Source organism: Amblyomma americanum, chromosome 10 (assembly GCF_052857255.1).
Source record: "Amblyomma americanum isolate KBUSLIRL-KWMA chromosome 10, ASM5285725v1, whole genome shotgun sequence".
NCBI classification, from domain to species: domain Eukaryota; kingdom Metazoa; phylum Arthropoda; class Arachnida; order Ixodida; family Ixodidae; genus Amblyomma; species Amblyomma americanum.
Window position 1 is genome coordinate 25,241,837 of NC_135506.1, and position 25,166 is coordinate 25,267,002.

Here is a 25,166-nt window from a genome sequence, read left to right on the forward strand (position 1 = left end):
CAATGTTGATATGTCTGCACTGCTGAGCGACCTTATTTGCAACACCCCATCCATCACTTATAACTGACGGTTCTGTAAGCCAACGGTGCCCTTGCAGTGTCACAAATACGAATCCGGCAGACATCATGACAGCTAAATGCATTGACAACAAAAGGAGAAAAAAAAATCAGTGAAACCTCGATACAGTGATATCGGTGAAGTCGAAAACCAGGATAATTTGTACAACTTCTACCCTGTCGTAACTTTTAGTACAAATTTAACTGGATAATCTGAGCTGGCAGCTTGCGTTGGCTTGGTTGATTCCAAGATCTAGGGTGCTCTGTGCAAATGCTCGAGTTCTGCGCAAACTGTGTTTTGCAGTGTATTTTTTATCTCGGTGATACAAAAAACTCTGTTGCCAGGCCCCCTATCAAAGGCCTTCTGCGCATGCGCCTTAGAGCTGCCCCGTGGTGTATCGTGCCACTAACTGTACATAACTGACCTTTGCCGCCACTCTTGCATGTGCTGAAAACGAAAGTGCAAGTGAACTGCGAAGACCTCTTGCCAGTAACATTACACTGTGAGAGATGCACAATCATGTTCTGCGCATGTCGAAACTGGCATGACAAATTCTGGCGACTGCCAATGATGTGCCAACCAAAACAAGTCCAAATGAGCTCCGTTTACAGAAGGAGTTATTAAAAAAATAAATGCAGCTTTGTGAAGTGTAATGATAGCGATTGAAGTTGTGCACATGGTTCGCTCAGTTTGTGTTTGCACAATTCAAAAGTGAACTTAATTCAAATATTACCCAGTCCAACAGGATTCAAATAAATGAGGTATACTGTACTTCACACAATATAGCTGGTGTGTACAGTTCCTTTTTCATGTCATGAAAATTAACTTTTTTGCTCCAAAGCTATGCCAAAAGGCAGGTCTCACAAAATTGCTAAAATATTTGTAAGGGTCGAACGTGAAGCGTACAATCATGGCACTGTTAGTAACTGATGAAGAGCTGCATTTAACCAGCCCCTCCTTTTCTGTACACCAAGTATGCCAAAAACACCTCATCTAGACACCAGGCACTGCCTGACAAGGTACTTACTGTTCAACTGAACAAAACATTTATTTCCGGTGTAGTATACCTGAAGCTATTCTCAATAAAGCTTCAAGGCCCCATCACAGTCAAGCCATGAAAACTGTCAGTTACATTCATCTATTTCACGATTTCAGACAATTACAACTGCCTTGGTGGAAAAGGCTAAAGGCAGCAAAAAGAGGTTAGTTGACTAGACCCTGGGCGCCACTCACGCAGCAACAAGTGGGACGCAGCATTCAATGCAAACTACAGTTTGCGTGCAAGCAACAAAGTACTAGGCAACAGCAAGATTTCCATACTGCAAGAATGTCTCATGCAAAAAGGACACCTTGACAGACATCAGAAGCTAAAGACAAAATGAAAAGAATGAAAAAAGGAAAGGAAAAAGAAAAGCCAGCTGCAATCCAAGTATGCTGCCATTCAGGGCCCATTTAAAACAGAAAAAGACACGGACTAGCAAGGAAATGGCTACCTGGACCAGAATCAGGTTGGCTACTGTACGCAGGGGAGTGGGGGTTGGGGGGGGGGGGGGGGGGGGGGGAAGAGAACAGGGGCAGAAAGAAGAGACCACAACTACACAGAGCCTATGGGCCACAATACCAACAGCTGGGCTTATTGCTATGTGTGCACAATGCGAATAGCAGCGCGACAAGAAACTCTACACCAGTTGGGGTGTGGTGAAATTTAGAAAAAAAAAAAGCACTAAAAAAAGTTTCACATGATTCGACATACTGTGGTAGTCTTGTTGACAGCACTGCACATGTTTGGCCCCAGCTCAGATGCAACATTTCCGGCCCTCTCTGTGTTGTCACAGGCCACTGTCGATGTCTCGGGCGCTGCAGCCTGAACCTCGGCACCAGCTTGGTCCTGGAGGGAGAAGCGGGCAAAGAAGTCATCCGGCATTTTTGTATGGAACAAGCACACAGTTTTGTGCCTGCGGAAACAACCAAACACACTTTCCACAGTAGTAAATAGTGTTTCACAGCGCAACCCAACAGCAATTGCCATGGGGCACACAGGTGTGTCTTGCGATAACCCCCCCCAAAACCGGAAAGGAATCATCACACACATATGTGTGCTGAACGCAACAACTGAAAAAGCACAAGAATGAAGTGCTAGCACAGATCATCCACATTCTCACGCCATCACATTTCCTTTCTGCTTTACAGCACCGGCTGTGTTTAAAACTCACCTGGGCTACCTCGACTGCAGTCAAAAGAGACTCCGAGCATGTGTCCGAATCTGTATCTCCACCTGCACCCTGAGCATAAAAAACGTGCGTAAAGCACGCATGAGAAGAATTCAGTTACTACAGAAAATGTACTCGCATGATTGTCAAAACCATCAAACTTCAGTGAAATCACCGACACTAGTGCTATTTTAATTATTGTCGAATCGTGCCCAACCGAAAGATCAAGCATATATTAACTGATGAATATCATTCACAGCGCTGCGCTTGAAACCGTTCCTAGCCATTTTTAAACATTTTTCTCTCTCCTCATCTCGGGGGGCCTTGGGCTATCATTTCACATGAATCCTTAACATCCTACCTATATGGTAGAGATGTGAGCCTGAAACAATACAAAAGTGGACACATTGACAGGCTTCGAGAACACCCGTATGTAGGACTGCTCACATTCTGTTCATCACGTAGGATCCGTGCCTTCAGCCCAGCCACAGAAAACTCCTTGTTGTAGTCGAGGTTGTACCGGACATGAGGCTGGAGGGTTCGCTGCGAAAGAGAGAAAAAGTAAGAATGGCGGTAATTAGCATTGTTTAGTGAAAAACAAATGGCAAAGGTGTTAAAGGTGTAGAGACACTAAATTCAGTGGCCTTCATTAAAAGTTATTTTAATAGCAATAAAAAAGTCTCAACTATTTATTTCGTTCAGCTCCCAAGTTGCTGTTAGGTTTTCGTGCTCAATAAAAATTCCGAATTTTTTTATGGTGAAAGCTGCATCAATACAGCAACGCTTGTCCGTACCGAAGGCGTAGGCCTTCAGTACAGGCAACTACATGCGCTCACTTCAAAGTCCAATTCATTACCATGGCTCTTTTTAATGGACATTATCCAGGCATGGTAACTGAAAGAAATTTGGTCAGCATTAAACTTTTATATTCAGTTCAAAAAAATATAAAGCAACACTTTTCTTGACCTAGAATTACCAAATAAATTTAAAAATTGGCCAGGATGTTTTTTAAAATCTCAATGACAGATGATTTAAATGCACAATTAAAATTGATCTGTTCATTTTTGAAATATAAATTTCACCCAACAAAATTTGCTCAAGTTCAATGAATACCATTTAAGCATCACTGGCAAAAATTAGGACATACAAAACAAAAGATTCGCAAAACAAAAACATGCTGAAGAGACAAATGACATTGCTTGCAAATCTTACTTTGCCAATCTTGACCCCGTTCCGGCTGCCAAGGTCTGTGATTATAATGTCAGACTTGCTCAGCTCTATCAGTGCATGTTGTTTGGAAACACCCTGTAAATGGACACAGCAGGAACTTAGCTGGAAACAATGACGACATCCTAGCATGCTATGAAAAAGTGCCTCACAGGTATGTCGATCATGAGGTCGCAAGAATGGGATCGACCGACAATGTTTGCACCTGGAAAAGGAAGGTGTGAGAGGAAACCGCAAAACAAAACAAACGCCCCACGAAAACCAGCACCGCAGCTTTTTTCTACAAAACATGTCGGTGAGTCATGTGGGAAATGTGCATCCCTCAAGTTGATGCAATTTAGTACAACTAACCCAACTTTCATTTCCCGTCAAATCATGAGGATGGATCTTTGCTGATCTTTTTGGAAGAATGCCAGAAAGAATATTTACGATCATTAAACAAAAAATAGTGTTCCAAAGAATTCAAAGCCATCACATCTGCACAAATCTCTCCACAATAACAGCACATTGAAGGCTTGGCTACGATGCGACAGTAGCCTGTTGTTGCTAGAACGTGACATTTTCAGCAGAACTTAAATTTTTTTTTTGCACTGCACAAATTATATTATTTCTGGAAAGTTATGTAAATGTAACAAAATTTGGAACAATTTTCAGACCCAGCTTGTCAACATAAAATCAAAGGTGCACAAGTACCAGCGTAGAATTCCCATATTCTTTTATACTTAGGTGAGGTTAGGCTTCCTGCAATGTTAGGCTCTAGCATGCAGATTCTCCAAACAGGAAGTGTTAATTGGAGGCATGGCTACAGTTGGACAACTCAAGAATGAAGCGGCTAATTCTCCTCAAAGAAGCCCCTCCAGCCAATGGCATCCCAATTCTCCCCTTGATCAATCTCGTCGGACATGCTAGAGTGAAATCGCAGGGTGTGACATATGAATGGGGAATAACCACCGCTTATTCGGGTAAGCTGCGTAGTCATGAAAATTGGCCTACGCCATTGGCTGGACGACCTCCTTTGTAGGACCATCTGCCACTGCATTCTAGAGCTGTATCAGATGACAGGAGCAAAGAATTGTGTTCCAGAATTTGTGTGGACGATGTTAAAAAGCTCAGCACCTCATGATTTAGACTAGTGTGATACAAGCTTTGTACCAACACACCACCAAACATTGTACTGCTCCTTGAAGCTTGTTTATAGTACTGACACATCAAGTATGTATTTACATTTTTCAGCTCAAACACCGACAAACTGTCTAATCTGCACCCATTGACGAAATAATGAAAGTTTCATTTTTACAGACTGAAACAAATTACTAGAAAGGAACGACGAGAAGATTCATCCATATTGAACTGGAGGCTTCAAGCCACATATGCTGGGTAAACAGCCGAAGACAGCCAAACATTTCATGCCAGTAGCTTTTGCAATCAAGCCCAGGATTGTCCCAAATCAAATAGTCACCTGGCTTCAGGTTGAAGGTCTGGAACTTAGGAGGTGTGTCTTCAAGCTGCACTTTAAGGACCGCTCGAACCTGGGAACAATGATGCATGTTCAAAAGCGTGCCTAAGCATCCTTGAACATGTTCAGGTAAAGGCCCTCTCCACCCCATACTGCCCTTTCCTTTGGTATGTTTACGAACAATTTAACACGTTTTTTTCCACTTTGTTATAAATGCCTACTGCTCAAGGAAAGGATTAACTATAACAAACAACGCAGTCAATTTTCAGGCATACCACTTTGGAATTCTTAAAACTTCACATAAACCAAAGCCATGACCATTCTTTATCTAAAAAGACACTGCAGTGTTATCTAGTAAGTATGCAACCTGCTAAGTCTGGTTAGCCTGTGATAGTATGTTTGTATTATTTTCTACAGCATTTTTTCCTGTCCCTTTTTTTTGACGGTGCTAAATGAATGAAGGCAATGCTCTTTCGATAGATCTTTGCATTACTGTGGTCAGAAGATTGTTTTCAGTTTCTTTCCCCGGCATTACACATTCCACTACTGGTTATCTGCCCGCTTCTACTGATATCAGAATGGGAGGATGCACTGGTGGGGGTTTCCATACTGTGGGAGCACTTGCTGTACATATTTTTCCATAATCTGATTTTGCTAGAACTGTCGACAAACATTAAAATCTTTTGAAATACAATCTGAATGTGTTTGACAGCTATACAAAAGAGTAGAATAAATTAACTGCTTTCAAGAGAAGTAATACCCCTGTCACACGGACACTGTAAAGGTACTTTGAACTAATGCTCCATTACATCAAGGGCGAAAGTGCGCTGCCACACGGATGCGCCTAAGGGCACCTAGCTCAAAGGAGCTTCGAAACAAGGCAGCTCGAGTTCGTCCTTTGAGGCTTCAAGGGAGTACTCTGTCTCCCAGCGAGTTAGCAGAAAAAATAAATTGAGAAAAGAAACGTTCATAAATTCACTTCGTAAGATTATTTGTTTTGCGGCAGTCTCACCACGCTATGCTCTCGTTCCGAATATACGAGCGCCACGGTAACTACGCCGCAATGTCGGCCATGTTTGTTGTTTGTAGCGAGCAGTGATGGACAGTTAAAATTACGTTGCTTCAGCATAATATGGTTATAAAAATAGTTTACCAAGAAAAAATGTGACACTTGTATTTTCATGTGCACCGAAGTTTGCAATTTTAATAAAGCTTTTCACCGATGAGGGCGCTGAACACTTCTTCCGAAGCTCATTCCGCGACCGTGTAGCACGGACGAACTGCCTTGAAGTAGTGCTCCTTTGGGAGTGTAATGGAACATCAGTTAAAAGTACCTTTACAGCGTCCGTGTGACAGGGGTATAACTCTATTGTGGACAAGTACAGCAGTTTTGAATGCCCAACCGATATACTAGGAGTGCCAAGTTGTCCAAGAAGTGTACGCACACAGCCGCAAATATTTTAGTCTCGCATATTTTCACACATCCAACATCTGCAATTGGGAAGGTTGGTCCCACCATCAAAGGATTGCACGCACACTGCGACATCACCCTTTGGCATCATTTTGTTAAGCCTCCGGGTTTGCCTCTCACTGAAAATTTTTCAAGTCGAGCTGTTTTTGTGATGACATGTGAATATTTGGTGAAGGTCAGGTGTCTTCATATGCCTTAATGGCAAAATGCTTGTCTAGAACATCTGAGCTGCCTGCTCTGGGTCTCTACTGCATGACCTACGCAGCATCTAGTGACAGCACCTGGTCTGAAGCAGGCTGAAAGAGCTTAAGGAACTACACTATGCTCTGTTTCAGACATAGAGTGATGCGATCGGCCGATATCGTTTTAGAGAAGCTTTTGAAAAAGAAAAGTGACCATTTGGCAAAGATTATAGGTACATGAAAGCAAGTAAAGCATACGGGTAGTTTCCCTACTTTAGTCGAGCAAGGACATGGAAGTCAGCACTGGTGCTATTTGTGAATATTTGTGCTATGCGTATCTCCGGCGTTCCCTTGATCCAATGGGATGACAAGCATAAATCCCTGCGTGCTGTAGGTCTGCTTCACTTCTCCGTTTTCAACACGAGAGCTGACAACAGGCCTGGTCAGCATGATGACCGCCTGCATACCGACCGACTGAAAGAGTCTCGGAAAAATTAAGTTTTCTTCTGATGCCAGCTAATGTAAATAAATGCAAGATTACACGCGGAGCCTGAGAATTTTTTTTCTTAAGGAAATATAAACTTGTGGCATGGCTTTAATACGATACGCCCCCCTTCCAGCTCTTGAACACGATAGTTCGCAAATTTTCCACTATGTTGTGTGCGATGTCAGTGCACGTTAAAGATCCCCACGTGGTCGAAATTATTCCGGAGCCCTCCACTACGGCACCTCTTCCTTCATTTCTGCTTTCACTCCCTCCTTTATCCCTTCCCTTACGGCGCGGTTCAGGTGTCCAACGATATATGAGACAGATACTGCGTCATTTCCTTTCCCCCAAAACCAATTATTATTATTATTATTGAGCAGAGCAAAACCTTGGCCCTCTTCTAAATGGCAAAGTACGCTACGCATGAGTGAGGAACCTGTCAGAAACTATAGCCCCAGCATTCAAGGTCGAGAGAAAGCTTGGCAGCTCAGTTGACAGCTTAACTGCAGTAGGGAAACAAACGGAAGTAGGTCCGTATGCGAGGATGCTCATATTATTAAAAAGGGTCAAGCGGCCAGAAAGAACGATAACCAACACTTTGCATCGGCGTCTAGCTGTGACGCTAATCGATGGGCCGGTCCTCGTCTTGTGTCTATATCGTACTATGAGTGGGCTAGCCGGGAGTTCGTCAGGAAAGAACGCTACGAAAGACAAAAAAGGGGCGCGCGCAAGCCGCAACATGGTTTACTGAATGAACCGTAGGTATTCACCCCAAGAGAGCAAATACATTGTAACGGACTGTATGGCGGGAAAAGCTCAATACGCACTTCGCGGTCGTCGTCCTCATCCTCGGACTCCTCGGGCGCGTGGATAACCTGGGTCATCTCCAGCTCGTAACCGTCCATCCTGCAACGTTCGCGCACTGAGTTCAAAGTCCAAACTGATCGCAAATAAACGCGCGACAGCTATTTTGCACGGAGCTTGCTATGATTGCTCTGAACACCATGCCCCCGCGCGGCGCGCGTGAAAGCAAAAAAAATGTAGTGCTAGAAACACTAACCCATCCTATTCAAGACATCCGTGACTGACACCAACCGCTAGGAGCGCTGCGGTCAAATGTTACCCACTAAACTCCTAGAACGCGCTTGCCTGTTTTGATATCTAGCGTTATTCTAAAAACTTCCGATTGCAGCGCCTTTAGTTCCCGACGTAAACACGTGCCTTATTAATTATCAAGCTGGAACACAGCGTTTCTTTACTAAGCAAATCTAACTTTAATACATGTATCAGCACGCCGTTTTTGTGTTGAATGTGAACATGACACTTACAACCTGAGTGCTACTGATGTGCGCAAAAATAAGGAACTTAAAGGCAAATCGAAATGAAAATTCTTGCGGGGTTCTTACTTAGTCCTTATCGCAGGTTGTGCGTGCTTTGACCATGCTTTGATCTCTTTAGAACAAAGATATATGCACTTTTGTAATATTAAACCACTACATAAATAAAAACATTAAATAGAATAGTGATTATGAGTGGAATGCGGAGCATTAATAGCTGATTTGCTATAAGGCAACGTTCTTAGAACAATCTTCTCTGAGAACGTTGCTGTGAGCATCAACAAAAAAAAAAAACGTTGTGAAAAAATAAAAGAATTCGCAAATAAAAGAAGTGCTTAAAATCAGTTGGTGGGGAGTTGGCACTTCATGCTCACATTCACAGCGCAAAGACGAACACGGACACGAAGGGATACACCACAAAGCGCCGATTTTGTGGTGTCTGCCCTCAAAGTGCGCAGCTCTGGCCACCGCCTAGTTTTTTCAGCAAACAAGAGAGAACGCAAAACACAAACTTTGAGCGAAGTGAAAAAGGAAAGAAACAAAAGAAAAAAAACCGCATGTTTCGAGCTCAGGCGTATAGTCTAAACGCAAGAAGATCGCAGGTAAACACATTACTCTAAACAATAAGCATGTATGGAATGCGAAGCGATAATGACTGAGAACTTTAAACGAACAAAATATAATTCAAATTTAGAGAACGAAACCAAAACTTTAGCACGCTGGCTTCTAGAGGACAGCACCTGCTTCAAACGTCACCGGAAGTACCGGACAAAGCGTCACATCCGAGCAACGGTTGCGCCCTCCCGCGTGCGTGCGGGGAGGAGGGAGGGTGGAGCGTCGCTCGCTCGCTGCCGGCAGCCGCTGGAGAAGCGTCAAAATCGGGCTGGCGTCTCGCTGGCCAGGCGTGAGTGTGTGTGTGTGCGCGCGCGCGCTCGGATGTGTGTGGAGGTGCCCGTGTGAGGCCGATCTCGTTCGACGACGACGATCGCGTGTGCTTTGCCGTGCAACCGCGGTGCCGTGCCGTGCTCGAAACCAATGCGCGTGCCGCCGGCGTCCCCGCGCCTTGCCCGGAATGCGGAATCTGCCGCTGCACTAGCGGCGGCTGCGGTGATGCCCTGACTTGCTCGGCGCGGGAGCAGCGACTGAAAGTCTAGCTCTAGCAGCTGAGTTCTACGAACGCATTTGGAGGAGAAAAAAAAAAGGAAAAGCAGCAGCTTCAGGGGAGGAAAAGAGGGCAAGAAAGCGGAAGGAGGATTGCCAAAGGTGAGCCAGTGGTAGTTTCTTTGATTTTTTTTTTCCCCAATCGGTTTGTCTCGATCGACGACGCGACGGCGAATGAGCACCGCACACTTTTCCGATCGCCCGCTGTTTAATCGCGCCGCTCGCTGCTGCCTTCGTGCATCGCTGGCCCGACTGTTTCCACATTAGAAGAGCGATCGCACCACAAAGACTGGAATACGGACAGCAAGAGCAAGCAAAGACCAAATGCGGCGCGCCGCTCTCCACAATTGCCGGCTGAGCGAGCCTTCCTTGACACACACGCGCGCGCTCGGGTAATCGCGCTGGCTGTGCTGCCGCCGGAATGGCGACACATGCGATCCAGGCTTCACGGCAGTGTTCCGCGTTATCGAAATGTGCCGGCGCGCAGCGCTTCGCTTGTCGTCCGTGGCGGCCGCGCGCGCCGGAGTTTAGGAGGCGCGCTTCTTTCTTTTTTTCTTCTTGTTTTCTCGTTGCTGCTTATATATATTTTTTTGCGTCGATCGGTTTCTGTTTTCATCTTTTCCGTACCTCTCCCTCCCCTGTTCCTTCTGCCCGCGCAGCTTGGGGACGTGTTGGTTCGCTCAACGTTGGCTAGCTCTCTCGCGAGTACTTTCCGGCGCGCGTTTGTTTTGGTTCCGAGTTGGCGTGTTTCTCTTCCCCCCATCTTTCTCCCCCTCCCTCCAATGGTTTCTCCTTTCCCCGTCACTTTCTCGTTGCATTACTTTTTATTTTTGCTTCCCGCTCGATTCGCTGATTTCTCTTCTCGGGTTGCGCCGCGCACTGGTCTTTCTTTCTCAGCGCGGGATTTGGGAATTTGCTTTTTTTTGTTTCGTAATTTGTGAGCCTCTCGGCGTACGTAAACAGAAGTAGGAGAGAGACAGTCAACCCTATCGCTCGCGCGCCGACTGACGTGAAGCGTCCAATGCTCGTTCCATCACGCTGGCGGGGCTGTTCACCTCGGCGCTGTCGTGCGCGTACGTCGGTAGCCGTCCGGTAGTCTTGACACGCGATAGCGTGGAACAAAAAAAAAAGATAGGAAATAGGGACAGAAGACTGTCGCGGAGATATGTGCGCTGTGTATACGTACAGTAGGTATACTTAGGTTGGAGGTCATCTCGGCTGTACTACAGAATGCAGCCGCATTATGCTGCGCTGACGACGAAAATAAATATGCTGCTAGTCGGCGACTGAATAGCTTTCGGTTGCTAAGAATTTATGTACTAAACCGGACATCAGTAGTTTGCGAGGCACACGAGACTTTGAGGTGAATTGGAACAAATACATTGCATGCCACCTGATAAACTTGCAGTCTGCGCTTTAGTGCTGGAACACGGCACAATGCCTCTCATTTTCGGGCTGCTTGCCCGGAATTTACGGAGATGGCTTTTTTATATTTTTGTAAGTATTGTAAATAGCGTATGAAGCCTGTGCTTTCTCGCCATCGCTCATCTCTGTACTTCTTGCTAACCTGGGGCGTGTTAAACCAGAGTCCATAAACGTTATAGGTGCTCAGCAAGGTGATTAACGGTTACTGTGATGCATTTACAATTCGCTGCATTTATTGTTGTTCTTCTGTGGACGAATCCTCAGAGTTCGTCTTGCATTTTACGCTGTTTAAAACTTAGACGAGCTGAATATAAATCTCGCATAATGAAAAATGGAATCGCGCTTATCAAAATTGTGCACACATGGGTTTTCCACTCCTAAAGTATTGGTGGACATCCCTGGGACGTCCACTAGAAATTCAGACAGTTGCCTGTGCGGATTGTACGCAACTGGAGCGTCATTATTTATTTCTGGATGTCGAATGGATGTCCGCGAAAGTTCATTCCTGCAAACAGCCGGGCTGTTTTGATTTATCAGAGTGAAGGATAGATAAAAAGACGTCCGTGTGAAGTTGATAGCAGTCATATTCATGGAGCGACTAATTTGACCGGGATGTCCTGAGCCTAAACGGGATGTGCATTGGATATCTTATGTATATCTACTAACAGCGTGTCGATATTTTGAGAAACATAACGGCGCATGAAAGGAGCTGGAAAACCAGAGTATCTTCCCAGAATGCTTTAATATGCAGATATAGCGCATGCAGTATAGTGAATATAGTGCATGCAGATCTGTTGGCATGCTGTACAAAATTAGGTACCTGCTTCCTGCCTAGCTTAAGCGCCGGTTATACTACGCCCTTGTTTAATCACACTTCAATTAATGCTTACTAATCCGGGGCTCTACTACCAAGTCTAACCTTGACAAATTGATCTTTCTTCAAAAACGAGCTATGCGGTGCATTGAAAACCTTGAGCGGCTGGAACACACGGCCCCGGTGTTCCTCAAACATAACGTCCTAAAAATAAACCAGTTGTATGAGCTGAAACCTGCTACTCATATTAGGAACGAAATCATGCGAAATCCTTCAGTGTTAACTAACTTGAGCCAGCCCAGTACTACTCGGTATAACTTTCGAAATAACTTCTTTAGACTACCCGCCATAAGAACGAGCTATGGCACACAAACACTGTCGTATTTAGTCCCCAACTTTATAAATACACACCCACCTCTTCTTGACATATCACAGCAATGTAGAGCACTCAAAACGTTCAAAAATGCCTTCAAAACGTACTTACTGTCCAACTCAAAGATTTAGACATACATGTTTTGAAAACAAACTAAATTTTATGTTGGATGTTATTTTTTGTTATTGCATTAGCGCTTGTATAATGTTGTAATCCTTTGTACATTTCTGTGCACTGTACGGGTGACATGGCCCCCGTCAGGCAGAGAACATTTGCCTTTTGCTCTGTCATCCTAGACCGTCTGTGTCTGAATGAATGTCACAAATAAATAAAAAATAAATATTGAACGTCTAGTGCTTTAAGCTCAAGTTCACGTTTTGTGGTGTTGTGCTGCAAACTTGGAAAATGCTGGTGTGCATGGCGAAGCCCCTGAAATTAGTCAGGTGATGCAGGAAATGGCGAGAAATAAATCAGACTTTGAATAAGGGTGGCTTTCGCCAACCTGGAGAAATAAAATAAATATTGCCGCTACTGGGTTTCGAACCCACGGCGGCGCAAACAGATCAGCTTCGCTGGCCACTGCTTGAGAGCACTATATGCAATCGCCGCAGCCGATCACAGCACGTGTTATACTGCAGCACACTTGTTGTTGTTGTTGTTGTTGGCCTATCAAAAGATGGCACATACCCACACTTTGGGATTGGCCAAGGATCGGGTGGCTGTTCACCTGAACGCAGTTAACAAAAAGGAAAAGCACGTGGGAGCGCAACACCGGTGAATTCTTCCTCATGAACAGAAAAGGGATGAGAGTTTTGATTTCATAATTGTAAGAATAATAATAAAGAGAGGGATTAAATAATAATGATCAAGTCAAAATGTAATAGCTGATAGAAAAGAAAATTTTGGAACACTTAGCAAGGCAGTCGGTGAGATTCTATCAGGAAATTTAGAACAGTGGTACAAAGAGATCTGTGGCTGAACTCAAATGTGGTGGCTCCAAATGATAGCAAGAGCGGGCTGCTCAGCACACTTTCTCTTCTTCTTCTTCTTCTTCTTCTTCTTCTCATCAAGTAATATGGCACACACTTTCTCGCTTCGCCTTCTTCTTCTTCGTCTTCTTAAGGCATGGAACTGTGCATTGCACGTCGTCGTCTTCATCAACTTCCATCTGTGCGCAAGTCACGAAAGGAAAGGAAACGCGTTTTCAGGTACGTGGCGTTGGCGTCCACCTGCAAAAACCGGCTTTCGTACAATATTTCGTGGTTAGCAATGCTAAACCGCCAGCAATTTCTTTTATCTATGGGCAAAATTTCTACAGATAAGTTCTTTTGCGAGTAACTGCCACTAATGAAGGGCCAAATTTTACTGTTTAGATGATGAAAAGCTCGTGAGCAGCAAGCCCTACTGGGAACAAAATATAATAGGAGGCGAAGACTTTACTGTGATTCATTGGCGATTTGGACAAGAATAAAAATTGCAGAGCAGTTCTTTCCTCAATTATGGCGTGGCTAAACCAGCTAAGGAGCTGTTCCAGGCACAATGGAGTGAAGCAAATGCAAATTCCACTTGTATGTAAAACTGAAAGGCAGTTTTAATTAAAAACAACTGAGCCCGGTAAACCGGCTGATGAAGATCAAGTGACCAAAGGAATGCTGAAAGACTGCATAGCTAGGTTCTGTGCACACATTCCTGAAAACATTCCGCCGCGTCGGTGCAGTGCCTTATATTATGTAGAGACATGAAGATTGTAGCAATACTAAACACTGCGATAACATTTTCTAACCTTAGCGAAGCAAGTAAGGTAAATGCAACTTTCGCTAAGGAGGAGGAAAAAGAAATGCAGGGAGGTCAACCGGAAGAAGAAACCAATTTGCTATCAAATCGAATCAAATCGGCTTACCTTGCTAAAATTTTAAACATTTTTTTCAATATTATTTTTATTCTTACAAATATCATTATCATTTAACCACTCGGCTATAAACATCAGTCTCGATCTCCTGCGTGCGTTCTGCATTTCCTGTTTCACTTCGTTGTTCCTTTTTGTTTACTTCTTCCTTCCTCAGCATTCGTTTTATTTTCGTCCAGGAAATATTTTCCTGAAAAACTCTCTGCCCCGCCGCGGTGGTTCAGTGGTTAGGGCGCTCGACTACTGATCCGGAGTTCCCGGGTTCGAACCCGACCGCGGCGGCTGCGTTTTTATGGAGGAAAAACGCTAAGGCGCCCGTGTGCTGTGCGATGTCAGAGCACGTTAAAGATCCCCAGGCGGTCGAAATTATTCCGGAGCCCTCCACTACGGCACCTCTCTCTTCCTTTCTTCTTTCACTCCCTCCTTTACCCTTCCCTTACGGCGCGGATCAGGTGTCCAACGATATATGAGACAGATACTGCGCCATTTCCTTTCCCTCCAAAAACCAATTATTATTATTATTAAAACTATCTGCGCCCCCCCCCCCCCAATTCTTGGCCAATCCCCCTATGTGGGCATGTGCCATTGTATGTGGGTAACAACAACAGTTTGCCACCCTGCACTAGAGGAAAGGGATGAGGGAATGTAAAGGTGAAAGAAATAAAAGAGTAGTTTGCGAAGTCAATAAGCATGCGGTGAAGTCGCAGCATATGCTGTAGCCTCGACGCCCACAAGGAGCGGCTCAGTGCCAGGGAGCCCTTCACCGCCGACGATCGCCGCTGTCAGTGGCCGAGAATCATCTCAGTCAGCGGGCGTCGAACTAGACGCTTCAGTGCCTGCAATGCATTCACGAATAAAGTCTTGTCGCATTTGCAGATGGCACATGTAGGGCTATTAGCCATATCGATTAAAAAGGAGTAATGATTGGCGAAATCTACGCCAAACCAGAGGCGGCACAGCAAAGTTTCTTCACGTTGCGGCAGGCCGGGTGGGAACCGCATCACCAGGTCAGGGTCCAGGGATATTGTAGACGTGAGTTCGAAAGCTGGCCGGAATTCCGCGAGGCAAGCGCGCCCTTAGAAATATTTCTTTAAACAGTCTATAGACTGTTCACAAGCTTCTGTCTGTAAAGTCTGTGCTCTGTCTATAGACAAAGCTTAGAGAATACTCTGTAGACAATACAAATCCTATAGAAAGTGTATAGACTATCTGCAGATTTATGACCACACACTTTTAGTGTATGACTGTGAATGTACAAAAAATATCTATAGCAAGGCAAATAGAGCCTATAAGAAGTTTTATACGAAGTGCATTTTTATAAGGGGATATCCCGCACAAGTGGCGAAGCCCATGGCTGCCGCGTCTGCTCTCGAGCAGCGGATTGACACACAATCGCCATCGTGCCCTCTATTGATGGCTGAGTGATGTATAATTGGCTTTTGTGCGGAAAGGAAATGGCGCAGTATCTGTCTCACATATCGGCGGACACCTGAACCGCGCCGTAGGGGAAGGGATAACGGAGGGAGGGAAAGAAGAAAGGAAGAGGTGCCCTAGTGAAGGACTCCGGAATAATTTCGACTACCTGGGGATCTTTAACGTGCACTGACATCGCACAGCACACGGGCGTCTTAGCGTTTTGCCTCCATAAAAACGCAGCCGCCGCGGTCGGGTTCGAACCCGGGTACTCCGGATCAGTAGCCGAGCGCCGTAACCACTGAGCCACCGGGAATGAGGAATACTTACGGTTTGCAACGCATATTTTCTCTTCAGAACAACACGCGAAGTTCTGGCAGTTACGCATTAAATCTCTTGCATTAAATCTGCAATTTAATGCCAGCGAAGGTCAGGCCATCCATTAAAAAAAGTTGAGTCAATCTTCATAAGGAAGTCCGATTGCAGATATGAAACGCATATGGCGATTAGTCATCCTGGAAACTGTATCTCTGAGGCCTTTTATTTAAGGGCGTATAATTTAGTCTTCATAACTCTAATTCGCTATGTTGTGTTCACAAAAATATCCATACGCCGTTAGTGTTTATTTGACATTCTGTGGATGCCCAGTTGTGATATAAAGCATCGATCGACGTCGAACAGATTGCTTTCTGTTCCGTGAGGACACCAATAAAGAGATGTCCTGCGCTCCATTAATGAAAATCATTGGGACGACTAGAACTAATATCTCTGCCGTCCATTTGTGGATGTCCTTTTGACACGCACAAATATTGACGTCCTTTGGATGTCACATGGACGTCCGACGTTGGATGCTCGCTAGGTGGTTACGTGACAAATGCTCGTGTGCTTATTGTGCCTATCGCGTCGTACTTCCTGTCACCTCGTGAAGCATGCGCAACGCAGGGCCAGACAGACATCCCCAGTGAACATTAGAGAATCGGTCTCGTTTCCCGAGACCCGCCGCGGTGGCTCAGTTTAAGGCGCTCGGCTACCGATCCGGAGCACCCGGGCTCGAACCCGACCGCAGCGGCCGCGTTTCGATGGAGGTTAAACACAAAGGGGCCCGTGTGCTGTGCGATGTCAGTGCGCGTTAAAAATCCCCAGGTGGTCGAAATTATTCCGGAGCCCTCCACCACGGCACCTCTTTCTTCCTTTCTTCTTTCACTCCCTCCTTTATCCCTTCCCTTACGGCGGCGATAAGGTGTCCGCCGAGATAGTGAGACAGATACTGCGCCATTTCCCCTCCTAAAAAAACAATTTACCATAAACCAATTTACCAATTTTTTTTATTTTCTCGAGAAGTGCGCCCTACAGGATAAAAACAGGATACGCATACTTTTGGGCATGGATTTTGCGTCGGCCACAATCGTAATCATGAGGTTCATGAATATGAGACGCGAGGTAATGTATTTAGATTATTCTCTCCCTCCCCCACCTTAACTGACGAGCTGTGCATTGTTTTAGTCCACTTTGTGCTCTTCTTTTGTGTAGCGCTTGTTTATTATATATATAAGTTTACGTTGTTTTAATATGTACGGTTACTTTGGGAGTTTTCATTTTGTCTGTACCTCCCACCGTAACGCCAAATATGGCTCTGCGGGAAATCTACGAGACCCGCCGCGGTGGCTCAGTGGTTAGGGCGCTCGACTACTGATCCGGAGTTCCCGGGTTCGAACCCGACCGCGGCGGCTGCGTTTTTATGGAGGAAAAACGCTAAGGCGCTCGTGTGCTGTGCGATGTCAGTGCACGTTAAAGATCCCCAGGTGGTCGAAATTATTCCGGAGCCCTCCACTACGGCACCTCTTCTTCCTTTCTTCTTTCGCTCCCTCCCTTATCCCTTCCCTTATGGCGCGGTTCAGGTGTCCAACGATATATGAGACAGATACTGCGCCATTTCCTTTCCCCCCCAAAAACAATTATTATTATTATTATTATTAATATTATTATTATTAAATCTACGAATGAAGTTATCACTGTAATGGGAAAAGAAGTAAGCTGTCCTCTAGCGCACTCACTTGATAAAAGTCAATAAAAGTCAAGTTTGCTCCCTTTCTTGATCCGATATATGCGTATTCGTGTTTAGAGTGCATATGCACTAAGCAGCTTCGTTGGTGGTGCATGTTCTGCATGAATTTGCAGCTTGCTGGCGGGAAATCAGGTGCGATGAGGCGTTCGGAAGACATCCGCGTATACGGGACCACAGCTGGCAAACAACTCGCGATGTTCCGGAAGCGATTCTGCCTTTGCCCGTTTCTCGCTTCATAACGAGGCAAATATATATCCGGGACTGAAGCTAAGACAGCAGCTATGTGTCATTTTTGTTTTGCAAGAACCAGGACAACAGCTGCAGCCGATCAAACACCATTGTAATGGGAATGAAAAAAACAACATTTATACATGTACTACAGCATTAGTTGATGCTGTGGAGGAGTGGGTGAGAGTGTGTCTCCAACTCACTGCTCTGCGCCGTAGAAATGCAGGTCGCCATAGATTCAGCACGTATGTACTGTACACTAAACAGAAGGGGGGAAAACAGTGAATAAGCACCCTCTTTCATAAAAGGGAGCGTGTGAGAGTACAGTTTATTCCATTTTTACTTCCGCGTGGGCGTAGTCCTGTTTAGAGTGTAGCAAAATACCCGTTGTGTATCCGCAGGAAAATTAGACCGACCACGGTAGCGAGTAAAATTTTTATTTCTTGGATCCCGGGTTCGAACCCGACCGCGGCGGCTGCATTTTTATGGAGGCAAAATGCCAAGGCGCCCGTGTGCTGTGCGATGTTAATAATAATAATTGGTTTTCGGGGAAAGGAAATGGCGCAGTATCTGTCTCATATATCTTTGGACACCTGAACCGCGCCGTAAGGGAAGGGATAAAGGAGGGAGTGAAAGAAGTCAGTGCACGTTAAAGATCCCCAGGGGGTCGAAACTATTCCGGAGCCCTCCACTACGGCACCTTTTTCTTCCTTTCTTCTTTCAGTCCCTTCTCTATCCCTTCCCTCACGGCGCGGTTCAGGTGTCCAACGATATGTGAGACAGATACTGCGCCATTTCCTTTCCCTCAAAACCAATTATTATTATTATTATTATTATTATTATTATTATTATTATCCTGGCGCCGCCGCGATGGCTCAGTGGTTACAGCGTTCGGCTGCTGGCCCGAAAGACGCGGGTTCGATCCTGACTGCGGCGGTCGCAATTCGATGGAGGCGAAATTCTAGACGCCCGTGTACTGTGCGATGTCAGTGCACGTTAAAGAACCCCGGGTGGTCGAAATTTCCGGATCCCTTCACTACGACTTCCCTCATCTTAACCACCAGCTATACCGTGCATGCATTCGCCTTGCTATTGGTTTAATGTATATATAGAGCGAATCCACGAAGTTAGGCTGTACGGCCATTCACTTTCAAACGGTAACACGGGAGTCCTTTTCAGTATTGGCGTAGCGAGTTGGGACCGAGTGGCGGGAAAATGTATAAATACGGATTTCTTAGCAATAAATGTTCTTTTTTTTGCTTCGGGAAAACGTCAACATAACCGCAAAGGGACATTTACTGAGATTGAAAACTGTGTATACTGAGGCTGCCATCAAGAGGCTCTTAAACTCCTCCTGAGGAGATTACACATTCGCTCAATCCCTGCATTGTGTTGTCGTGAACACCTGAGCCAAATGACACACCCCTACTCTCAGCACAGAGTTGCTTGGCCTCAAATAAGGATTGCACCACACCCACTACGGGAGTGTGACCAAGACACAGGCGGTGAATTGTTAGAAACAGGAGCGTTTAGGAGGGGAAAAAAATGGCGGTGGTTTATTAGCTCTGCTTAAACCCGGAGTGACGCGATAGCTACAGCTGGCCGAGTAAAACTCGCTCAGTCGAATTGCAAAGTCAGTCTTTCGCCGCTCCATTTCACTGGGCGTTCCTTCTTCATCTTCGTCTCACTTGACACGGCGCATGCGCACAGCTGTTGAAGCTGGGTTTCGCCGGCGCGCCGCGCCGCCGGCAGCAGCAGCTGCTCCGCACACGTGGCTGGTCACGTGACTAGTAACGGCGCCGCACCACGTGACCAACTTCGTGACCACGTGGCGGTGGCGGCCCCGCCACCGCCTTGAACCTTGAACCTGGAAACCGAGCCTTGAACTAAACCGAAGGGGAAACCGAATTGCGAGCACAACTAATTCGCATTTGGCATAACCGCTCTTAACCGGCCGTAATATATTTTTTTGTTTTACGGTCCGTCGTAGCCGGCTGTTTCTTACGCAGATTGATTGCTCATGCTCGTATGTGCTTATCAGAAATGCATTTAGCGCGTTTTTAAGTCTCTGCTTTAATTAGATACAAGTAGAGGAGACGTCCTACTTGTTTGTGGAACACAGCGTAGCATCTTGCAAAGAGGGTGGTTGATGGATGGCATACACGATTTGCGTGTAGCTTCGATCGGAGCTTCGTTTCTCAGTGTTTTTTTTTTCAGTCTTGGCTGTTCTCCACTACGGCACCTCCCTCTTTCTTTCACTCCCTCCTTTATCCCTTCCCTTACGGCGCGGTTCAGGTGTCCAACGGTATATGAGACAGATACTGCGCCATTTCCTTTCCCCCCAAAACCAATTATGTTCAGCCTCATAATAATAATAATAATAATAATAATAATAATAATAATAATAATAATAATAATAATAATAATAATAATTGGTTTTTGGGGAAAGGAAATGGCGCAGTATCTGTCTCGTATATCGTTCGACACCTGAACCGCGCCGTATGGGAAGGGATAAAGGAGGGAGTGAAAGCAGAAAGGAAGGAAGAGGTGCCGTAGTGGAGGGCTCCGGAATAATTTCGACCACCTGTTCAGCCTCATAAAAGCAAAAGACTGGCACGTTTGTCGTCGAAGAGCGAGTTATCGAAGTGTTGCTGTACGCGGTATACGTCCGGTCCCCCGTCCGAACAGTACTGTGTCAACAATTTCGATGGGGACTATCTGTAGTCTGCTGTGCTGGCCCAAAACGAGCGGTAAAACTTAGCACAGCTGAAAAGGGAGAAGGAGGTTGAGAACGGCGTTTGCTAGCAGGAGGTATACGGTGCTCGCATGTCCCAGCGGGTGGCCAAGGAAAGCGGGGGCGATTAAACCGAATTACACAACACACGTGATGCGTGTTGGCTGCAGGAAACTACGACGAAATGTTTGAATTATGTATAGTCAGAGTGCTCCACCCATCTTGCCTACTCGACGCCTAAAAGCTAGCTCGACTGCCCGCTCACGTGGCAATATGACTTCATACATTTTTTATGTCTCGACTGGACGATTACTTCGCTTACGTATAAACGGACTGCTTCCGTGTTCGGACATTCGCCGCAAACCTTACATAGAGTATCCATAGGCTTCTGTCTATTAAGTCTATAGACTTTCAATAGACGCATACTATTTACTAGTCTATAGGCAGTAATAATAATAATTGGTTTTTTGGGGAAAGGAAATGGCGCAGTATCTGTCTCATATATCGTTGGACACCTGAACCGCGCCGTAAGGGAAGGGATAAAGGAGGGAATGAAAGAAGAAAGGAAGAATTAGGTACCGTAGTGGAGGGCTCCGGAATAATTTCGACCACCTGGGGATCTTTAACGTGCACTGACATCGCACAGCACACGGGCGCCTTAGCGTTTTTCCTCCATAAAAACGCAGCCGCCGCGGCCGGGTACAAATCCTATAGACAGTCTAAGCCGCCGCGGTCGCTCAGTGGTTATGGCGCTCGGCTGCTGACCCGAAAGACGCGGGTTCGATCCTGACTGCGGCGGTCGAATTTTGATGGAGGTGAAATTCTAGAGGCCCGTGTACTGTACAATGTCAGTGCACGTATAAAGAACCTCAGCTGGTCGAAATTATCCGGTGCCCTCCACTACGGCGTCCCTCATAGCCTGAGTCGCTTTGGGACATTGAACGCCACAAAAAACCAAGCCAAGCAATCTTTCTCTCTTCTCATTTCGCTCTCTATACGTCACGCCTTCTCTTATAGCGCATTTCGGAGTCCGTATCCTGGAAGGGCCCGCCAAGTGGATATGTTTAAATGGACAAGGCTTAAACTGAGTGCGTTCTTTTGCTTAGAAAAAGGAAAAAAAAACAATGGCGCACGTGGTCAGTGTTCGGGATCGCGTTGATTGCGCAGAAGTTTCCGCCGCCTTTAAATTGAACGCAACTGCTTGTTTCGACGTTTGAACGCTTTAATATGAACTGCAAATATTTACAGGGCAAGTTTTGTGACATTTTTTTTTTTACTGCAGTGGTAAGCGCAGTTTCAGCCGAGATGACATAAAAGAGAACGCAGGTTAAGTGTCGTCAGGCAGCCGACGTCGCCTCCCCGTTAGGGGCCCCAAGCAGTCGGCGCCTGCATGTCGGCTCCGTACACTTTCAGAATGGGGAGAGAAGGGGGGGGGGATGTTCTGTCCACCGTCAATGAGACAGTTACTGTGCCTTTCATTCCGTTTATCTTTTGTTTTAATTTATTTTATCTTGCCCGCTCTAGCCAATGTCATAATCAGTATCTGCGATACAGCAGTGGAGCTGGCGGAGGCCATATCTCTTTCCGCTCCACCTTAGAGTCACTAAATAAAGACTTTGAGTACCGGCACTCTTTTCTCCTATTGTTCTGTGCCGCCGCCACGATCATTGGTCAGTTTGCATCACGTGATATTTGTTTACACTGCGACGGTTCATGGGGGCTGCCATTTTGTGGCTTATGCGTTTTCAGTCGGGCAACTGTGGTAGTCCTAGTGCTGCGAGTGCTGCCGGTGACCGACTCAGTGACCAGGGATTCCGCGCCTCGCAGCATTTCAGCTCCGCACGACGAAAGCATAAGCTGAAGGCAACAGCTGTACCGTTTGCATCTGAGCGGCTACGATCCCCGCCGCAGCGCAGGGTGGCTAACAGCGTTGTTTACAAAATGGCCGGGCCAAAGTTAGCGGCGAGGTCGCTGAAGCGGCAATCTGGCAACAATGATAAACAACAAAATGGCCGCCCCTGCTTACCGCCGTGCTGCAGTGACGGTACTCTTAGTCTTTATTGACTCTACTCCACCTGACTGTCTGTCTGTCGTAATCAGTGAGGGCAGGGCAGTATTTCCTTTTCTAGCTCTTCCTGTCGTATGTCATAATCAGTAAACATGGGTAGAGAAATAACGGCTTATTAAGGCATACATATTAAGGAACGCTTGGTTTGGTTTAATATCCCAAAGGGAACCAGGCTATGAGGGAAGCCGTAGTGAAGGGGTCCGGGAATTTCGACCACCTGGGGTTCTTTAATGTGCACTGGCATCACAGAGTACACGGGCATCTAGCGTATCGCCCGCACCGAAATGCGACAGCCGCGGCCGGAATCGAACCCGCGTCTTTCAGGTCAGCTGCCGAGCGCCATAACCACTGAGCCACCGCGGCGTGCCATATTAAGGAAGGCAACAGCCACCGAAAGTAACGATAGCATTGGGGATGTAATTGGTTTTTCGGGGAAAGGAAATGGCGCAGTATCTGTCTCGTATATCGTTGGACACCTGAACCGCGCCGTATGGGAAGGGATAAAGGAGGGAGTGAAAGAAGAAAGGAAGAAGAGGTGCCGTAGTGGAGGGCTCCGGAATAATTTCGACCACCTGGGGATCTTTAACGTGCACTGACGTCGCACAGCACGCGGGCGCCTTAGCGTTTTGCCTCCATAAAAACGCAGCCACCGCGGTCGGGTTCGAAGACGGGAACTCCGGATCAGTAGTCGAGCGCCCTAACCGCTGAACATTGGGGAATGTTGCTATTTAGTAATTTTTTTAATTGAATTAAACGAAATGAAAACACTCCTGTGTGCTATCATTGGTTTCCGTAGCTGTCGCCTTCCTTAATGTGCATGTTATAAGCAGTTATTATTACTACATCGTCGCAGGCTTTGTCACGCGTTTATCTGTGCCGCTGACGTGGCGGACGCTATTGCACTTTACGCGGCCGTTCTCTAGACGCAGAAAACAAGAAAGAAACAAAAGAGGCCCCGCCGCGGTGGCTCAGTGGTTAGGGCGCTCGACTACTGATCCGGAGTTCCCGGGTTCGAACCCGACCGCGGCGGCTGCGTTTTTATGGAGGAAAAACGCTAAGGCGCCCGTGTGCTGTGCGATGTCAGTGCACGTTAAAGATCCCCAGGTGGTCGAAATTATTCCGGAGCCCTCCACTACGGCACCTCTTCCTTCCTTTCTTCTTTCACTCTTTCCTTTACCCCCTTCCCTTACGGCGCGGTTCAGGTGTCCAACGATATATGAGACAGATACTGCGCCATTTCCTTTCCCCCAAAACCAATTATTATTATAAACAAAAGAGGCAGCTAAGAAAACTGGCTAGCGCAAGCGTCAGAAGCGGTGCTTTGCGCATGCGTGCTGCGCCTTCGAACGAACACCTGCGCCGTTTCATTGTGAAGCCCCCCCGCCCCTTCCCCCCGCGATAGAGATGGAGGAGTGGGAGGAAGTATTTTCCGCACCGCGGGAAGCCTTGACCGGCCCGCGTGCTGGATGCGTTTTTGAAGAACGACGCGTGGAACAAAGGTGAAATAAATAAAAGGCGTGACAGGTCGCGGAAGAAATCTCAGCTGCGACGCTGCGCGCTGCTGGATTCTCTGCTGCGCTGCTGCCGCGAGGAAGGCTATCGACCGTCTTTTCTCTGTTTTTTTTTGCTTTCTCTTTTTGTTGTCACCGCGCTGGACCGAAGCTAATTGCCCGCGGATGTGCCGACGCGTGCTGTCGCGTTTGGACGTTGCCGGCAATCGAACTGTTTTGGGGTGATTTTAATGTCAGAGCTCCGTTCTTCTCGCTTTGTGTAGGAAAAAAAAAGTCAATCTAGATTACAGTCTACAACGCACGACGTGCTATCTGATCGAGCTTGGAAGAAGAAGATGAACAGCTGGGTAGACGAAGAGGATAACCTCTGTAGAATATATGGCCTTAATTCCACTTTTCCCTTGCCATCAATTACTTCTACATTCGTTGAAGTGCTTAGTTGAACCACTTCAACATGTTGTGATATTTGTATTCACGAATATTCTGCATAGTTTCGTCCAGATTTATATTTTGATTTTTACCGTGATACTGCAATGGCCGACGGCTTCATTTAGAGGTACGCCGTTCGCTAGGCGTGGAGAGAGCGAATGCGGGAAAGACCTAGAAAGAGAACGACGGTCTGCGTGAAAGGCAGCAAGTGTTGCCCTTATGCACTATACGGTTGCGTGTCTTGGCGACTCGCGGACGCCTCTGCAGTTTTCCTTTCTTTCATTCATTCTTCCTTTCTTTTTCCTTTCTTTCTTTCTTTCTTTCTTTCTTTCTTTCTTCCTTTCTTTCGTTTCTATCCTCTCTCCCACTCTCTCTCTCTCGCTTTCTTTCCTTGTATAGTTATTTCTCTCTCTCTTTCTTTCTATCCTCTCTCTCTTTTTCTATCTTGCATTATCTCTTTCTTCATTTCTCTCTCTTTCTCTCTTTCATTCTATATTGCAATATCTCTCTTTCTTTCCCTTGCGGCGCGGTTCAGGTGTCCAACGATATATGAGACAGATACTGCGCCATTTCCTTTACCCCCAAAAAACCAATTATTATTATTATTATTCT

The 25,166-nt window shown here is 46.2% G+C and overlaps 2 protein-coding genes across 2 annotated transcripts in view; one reads left to right on the forward strand and one right to left on the reverse strand.

Moving 5' to 3' along the window:
* The window catches only part of LOC144107592 (uncharacterized), a 29,571-nt gene extending 21,456 nt beyond the window's left edge, over positions 1-8,115 (reverse strand). Inside the window, exons 1-7 of the mRNA XM_077640679.1 lie at positions 7,918-8,115; positions 4,954-5,023; positions 3,647-3,699; positions 3,480-3,572; positions 2,715-2,810; positions 2,271-2,339; positions 1,811-1,945 (exon numbers count right to left, since the gene is read on the reverse strand). Coding sequence (XP_077496805.1) covers positions 1,811-1,945; positions 2,271-2,339; positions 2,715-2,810; positions 3,480-3,572; positions 3,647-3,699; positions 4,954-5,023; positions 7,918-7,995 — 594 coding nt within the window. The 5' untranslated portion in view covers positions 7,996-8,115. The remainder of the gene's footprint in view (positions 1-1,810; positions 1,946-2,270; positions 2,340-2,714; positions 2,811-3,479; positions 3,573-3,646; positions 3,700-4,953; positions 5,024-7,917) is intronic.
* Positions 8,116-9,298: 1,183 nt separating this feature from the next.
* The window catches only part of LOC144107648 (uncharacterized), a 361,279-nt gene continuing 345,411 nt past the window's right edge, over positions 9,299-25,166 (forward strand). Inside the window, exon 1 of the mRNA XM_077640746.1 lies at positions 9,299-9,690. The gene's annotated coding sequence lies outside the window, so the exon portion shown is untranslated. The remainder of the gene's footprint in view (positions 9,691-25,166) is intronic.